Raw genomic sequence first — 5,589 nt, 5'->3', positions numbered from 1 at the left:
ACTCGTTGAGGAGGAGAGGAGGGAGAGGGAGGAAGGGAGGGGAGGAGGGAGGGGAAGGGAGAGGAGGGAGAGGGAGGAGAGGAGGGAGAAGCTGGAGACATCACCGTCAGGTTGATGTAATACTGAGTCATTTGCTGTCATGTGCATGAGTTGTGTTGAGATCTCAACATGTTGTTTCGTCCTCCTCACCTCGTTATGTACAGGAATGCGATCCGTCGCCATGGGCACGCGATACCTCGGGGGAGCCTGGGAAGAGGAAGAGCAGTGAATCGGGAGGTGGAAGGAACAAAGATGCGTATTGAGCAGAATGTGGACAAGTAAAACAGTTTGAAGAGATTCGATAAGTTCATAGTCATGTTCTCCACCGTCACTATCACCATTACCACTGCCATTGCCATCATCATCACCATTATCATCATCATCAACAACAACACCAACACCAACACCAACACCACCAACTCCATCATCATCATCATCATCATCATCATCAACAACAACAACAACAACAACAACAACAACAACTCCATCATCATCGTTCTCTCTGGACTCCAATCTTAAATTACAAGTTCGTCTGAAAACATGTTTGATTTAGAGATAGCTCACCGTCTCACTGCTAATATTCACAGGTTTTCTCTTGTATGCAGGAATCTTCCATGGCATATCAGAGTGACACTCAAAGGATTCTTCTTGTCTACCTTTGATATAGTTGGATGGGATTTCGCAAACTTGTACTGCGAACTTCGCTTGCCCATACCGATCACAACAGATTCCGGATAATGTCTGAGATAAGATGAGATGAGAGTACAAAAGATGAGATGAGATGAGATGAGATGAGATGAGATGAGATGAGATGAGATGAGATGAGATGAGGGGAGGGCAAGGAGGAATGTACAAGTGCCAAGCATGTCAAACCTAAGATCGAAGAGAACGAGATATCGTCTAAAGAATACATCCCCAATCAATATTCCTCCGAAGTTCTCAGGTGCCTGCATCCTTATCTTAATTTACATATCCCGCATTTCCTCCTGCCTTCCCGCCTCCTGCCCCTCTCCTCCTCCTCTCCCTCCTCCTCCTCTCCCTCCCTCCCCTCCTCCTTCTCCTCTCCCTCTCCTGCTCCTGCTCCTGCTCCTGCTCCTGCTCTCTCCTCCTCCTCCTCCTCTTGTACCCTCTGCACGCAGGATTGATTCGATTCTCCCAGCCACCAGTCATCGAACTCCAGGTCGAACACAGCACCTGATGTTCTATCAGAGAAAAAGAGGCAAGAGGAGGAGGAGGAGTAGAGGGTGGTGGCTGTGGTGGACAGGGAAGGGGAGGAGGAGTAGAGGGTGGTGGCTGTGGTGGACAACGAGGAGGAGGAGGAGGAGGAGGAGAGCAAATCAAAAACAGGAGGAGGGAGAAACAAACTCATCCTCATCCTCACCCGCGATGTTAATGTGGAACGTTTCTCTCAAGCGAGGGTTCTTCGGCTGTAGAGCAACAAGGTCAACATCGTTTGCATGCTCCTTCCCTCCCTCCCTCCCTTACATCCTTCACAAGATTCTTCCATCGTTGATATGGCGACTCCGTCACCAGCCCGTTCATCGTCGAGTCAGGGATCACAAGACAGCTTGTCCCGCTGCATCCCTCCGTCAGACGTTCCTCTCCCTACTTTCTCCCCCTCCTCCTCCTCTTCCCTCCTTTCTCCGTCTCCTCTCCCTCCTCCTCGCACTCGTTCTCCTCCTGGAACGCTTTCCTCAACCCTAACCCCGCCTCCCCAGCCCATTCTCCTCCTCCTCCTCCTCGCCACCCCCTTCCCTTCGATCTGCAGCCCCTCCCCCTTGCTTCCCGCTCCTGCCGTACCTGTCGAGGATGGCAGGGAGGTACCGCAGCCGAGGATTCTTAGGAGTGAACTCGAGGAGTTCGGAGGAGCCAAACTTGATGGAGAGAGAGACGACGACGTAGTCGTTGATGGTGATGGAGGGGGTGAGGAACATCCTGCCGTCGATCTGCTCCTCTTCCCATCACATACCGCTGACAAAACCCATCTTCTCTTCCTCTCTCCCTCCCTCCCTCCTCCCTCCCTCCCTCCTAGCACTCGTTCTACTCTTCCCCCCTGACATCGTATCTGCCAATATGTCGTGCTCGTTTCCTGCAGCGTCTCCATCCTCTTCTGCTCTCTCCTCCCTCCTCACCGCGTCAGGATCGTAGCCTCCTAGCTGCAGCTCGGCCAGTGAATCTGTGGAGAGGAAGGAGAAGGCTCTTCTTTCCAGCACGTGGTTCCTTGCGTTGTCCTTGACCTGCACCACTACCATGAGGACGAGGACGCAACGTGAAAGAATGCAGGATTAGACAACAAACGTCAACACAAGACAAAGATAACAAGAGCCAGCATCGCATATGGGAAGAACATGAGCTGTTAGCATCTACCGTCGGGTCCGTGAGAGCAAACAGGAGAGGAACGGGCAAAGATGCCGATATGCCATCTCCGCTCCTGCGTCATCACCGAAACTTGAGGGAGAAAATCGAGAAAAGTTCTCATCACCTCGGCATCATGTCACTGACCCCGCTGGGAGGAGGAGGAGCAGATTGGTGCTGACAAAGGTTGTCATCAGCATGTCATGGTATCACTCCCGAAACATGTTTCTCTTGAACATGTCAAGGTGGAGGAGGTTTCTCCACATTGAATCTCGATCAAAACTTGATGAACACTTCTACATAATCATCAAAGGGACAAGTTCATCGACTTGTAGAGTGTCAAAGTTCCTTGTTCCTCTACTTCAACTTCATCTCCCCACAAAGAAGAAGTTGAATTTTCCCATATCTGCTCATTCTCCATCTCCTCCTCGCTCTCATACCTGTACAGGCATACCAAAACCCACAATTCCATCAAGCCCATTGAAATCCTAGGCAGCAAAACCATGAGAGAGGAGAGGAGGAGGAGGAGGTGGTGGTGGAGGAGGAAGGGGGAGCAGGAGCAGGAGCAGGAGCAGGAGCAGGAGGAAGGGGGAAGGGGGAAGGGAGAGCAGAAATAAAGGTCAGCATACAGGACTGTTGCACTCCGTGACGGATCCGAACTTAGTCTCGACGAAGTAATCTCCCAGCTTGCGCGCGATGTCAGCTAGTGGAGGAGGAGGAGGAGGAGGAGGGGAGGAGATCCTACCTTGACGACATCCTTGCTCTGAAACCCCTTGAGATGCGTCTCGTCCGCATAGCTCAGGAGAAAGACAGCTTTCGGAACCAGACTGAGAACGAGGACAAAGTTCAATCGCACGGCAGACAGCAGGTGACTGGCTGCCTCCGACCTGAAAGTCTTGCTCCGCAGCGGATCGTAGACTGAAGAGTTCCTTGGATCGAAGTGAAGATCGTCCTGTAGGATGTTCGAGGTCAGAAATGCGGGTGCCTGTATCAGCAAGCCTACCTGAGAGATCTGATCTGCGTTCTTGAGCTGATGGGTTGAGCGAGACAAGGCTGCAGACGAAAAGTCAGCATGAGAGCACGTTGCGAAGTTGTTAGACACCTGTCTCCCGCTTGTCCTCCTCCTCTAGCAATCTTCGCATAGACCTCTACAAGAAGGAAATGAAACTTCAGCAGGATCCCTCTCCTCCAACAAACTATACCTGATGCGATTCAAACCCTGCCAAAGTCAGAAGTTCATGGTAGCCATGCAATGAGTCAGCGAACTGAAACTGTCAGCGAACTGAAAGTACGAACCATTAGTTGTTCGTGCCAGCTGAGCGATCATCTCAGCTCGATTCCGCTCAAAATCCTTCAGTCTTGATGGCCAACAAAAAAGATTTCAGACTGTTTTCATGTCTGCTCATAATAATGCAACATACCCAAGAAGGTTCGAGCCCGGTACAATACCAGGCACTGCACTCCATTGTGCTGAAAGTAAACACAGCAAGAGCGTGTTTCCTGCTGTTGGTGCCATGGTGAAGATCCTACTATTTATCTCTTCTAGTGCCCATCGTTCGTTTGGTTTCAAACCTTTCAACAGCAAATGTGAGATCTAAACAAACTCAAATGCAGTCAGCAGAGATTGATCGCATGCGATATTTTACGTTGATACAGTCAAATCAAAATGAACATGACATCCTTGCAGGAAACCAAAGAAGTCCGCACATTTCGGAGCATGACTTGAGGAGACTCGCGGTAACAAGAACGAGTTTGTAGTGACAAATACAGCACGAACAAGACGAAAATATCATGAAGGGTGATATCCTCTTCCTCTTCCTCCTCGCTCCCCTCCTCTCCCAACTCAATATGCCATCGTTGCTGCTCGGGGGAATCATGGAATACTGAACTTGTTTTAAAAACGGTATAGAGGGGTGGGGTCCCTATTTCTGTAAAAATACCCCTTATTTTTATGGATTAAGAAGGGGTATTGTTGATTAGGAAGGGGTCATCTAAAAGAGCAAGTTTAGAGGACATGTGCCCGCCTTGGTACATGGGGGTGGGTACTTTGAGACCACCGCACCCCCTCTTATTATATCAAATACAGGGGTTATACCCCTAGACGGATGCTGATCATGGGGGTGGTACAGATCTTGACTATTTGCGGGTAAAAACATTTGACTATAGATGGATAAGTTTGACTATTGTACCCCATTGCCTTGACTACATCGGACTCAGGCAGCCTGATGAGTCACAAGACGCCGCCGGGTCCGTCCGATATGGGCCGTCCGATCCTGCCGGGCACCGGTGACCCGGTTCGGCCGGAACTCAGTCAGTGCGGACCGGGCCCCAGACTCTGAATGTCCGATCACTGACTGTGGACCGTGACTCGGCGACGGGGGGCGACCGGTCCGATCCGAGTCCAGCAATATCGCCTGTGCATGGGAGGGATGAGCGGCTGGCAAGTTGAAAACGAGGACGCCTCCCCCTCAGGCGCGCCCCCTCCGTTTCCTCCCTGATCACCTCGTTTGCTGTGCTGTGCTGTGCTGTGCTGTGCTGTGTGCTGTGCTGTGTGCTGTGCTGTTGGAAGCGACTTGATGCATGGCGGGTAAAATGAGCTGACTGATCTCGGTCGTGACTTATATGATACAGTTTATGATAACACTATCATCACCCCACGGAGGCTTACACTCTTGCTCTCACTCCGTCTGATGCGCTTCCTTCTAGTCCCATGGCGTGAGGAACACAGACGCCTCCCGGAAGATGCTTTCGGCTGTCCATGGAGAGTGGACCGGGAGAGGGCTGGGAGTCCTGGGCTCAAGAGAGGAGCACCTGGCCCTCTTCGATCCGTCCCACCGGTCGAAGCTGCTGCTACGAGAGAGAGAGACAGGACGAGACTCCGGCAGCTCCTCCGACTCCTCCAGCTCCTCATACAGCTCACGCGACGTGGCCAAGACCCTCGGCTGCGTTGGCGCTTGAGCTAGCGGTACCACCTCCTCCTCGGGCTCGGCCTTAATGCAGAAGTCGTGCATGAGCCATGCCTCGTCTGTGTAGAGCTGCTGCATGTGCTTGTCGTCCTCCTCACACTTGCTCTCATTCCGCCCATCGCTGCGATCCACTAGCCCGTGAACTGCACGCGAGCCCCCCTCCATCTCCTCCACCATCTCCTCCTGCTGCTCCTGCTGCTGCCCCACCTCCTGCTCCTCTGCTGATGGC

The 5,589-nt window shown here is 52.0% G+C and overlaps 2 protein-coding genes across 2 annotated transcripts; both read right to left on the bottom strand.

Moving 5' to 3' along the window:
• Window positions 1-588: 588 nt before the first annotated feature.
• GUITHDRAFT_122682 (hypothetical protein) lies at window positions 589-3,721 on the bottom strand (the record flags this gene model as incomplete). The annotated part of the gene is made up of 17 exons (XM_005818039.1): window positions 589-648; window positions 696-780; window positions 913-986; window positions 1,166-1,233; window positions 1,421-1,466; window positions 1,525-1,615; window positions 1,840-1,985; window positions 2,172-2,276; window positions 2,407-2,470; window positions 2,522-2,571; window positions 2,835-2,882; window positions 3,024-3,080; window positions 3,140-3,346; window positions 3,398-3,447; window positions 3,497-3,542; window positions 3,597-3,613; window positions 3,691-3,721. The coding sequence occupies 17 exons, from the start codon at window positions 3,719-3,721 to the stop codon at window positions 589-591; spliced, it is 1,245 nt and encodes a 414-aa protein (XP_005818096.1).
• A 1,375-nt stretch (window positions 3,722-5,096) lies between these two features.
• On the bottom strand, window positions 5,097-5,537 carry GUITHDRAFT_149498 (hypothetical protein; the record flags this gene model as incomplete). The annotated part of the gene is made up of 1 exon (XM_005818038.1): window positions 5,097-5,537. The coding sequence occupies one exon, from the start codon at window positions 5,535-5,537 to the stop codon at window positions 5,097-5,099; it is 441 nt and encodes a 146-aa protein (XP_005818095.1).
• Between the last annotated feature and the right edge of the window lie 52 nt (window positions 5,538-5,589).

The sequence above is a fragment of the Guillardia theta genome (genome assembly GCF_000315625.1).
Source record: "Guillardia theta CCMP2712 unplaced genomic scaffold GUITHscaffold_402, whole genome shotgun sequence".
In the NCBI taxonomy this organism is placed as follows: Eukaryota; class Cryptophyceae; order Pyrenomonadales; family Geminigeraceae; genus Guillardia; species Guillardia theta.
Note: the sequence above shows the minus strand (reverse complement) of the source record. Positions and strands in the feature narration are given on the sequence as shown.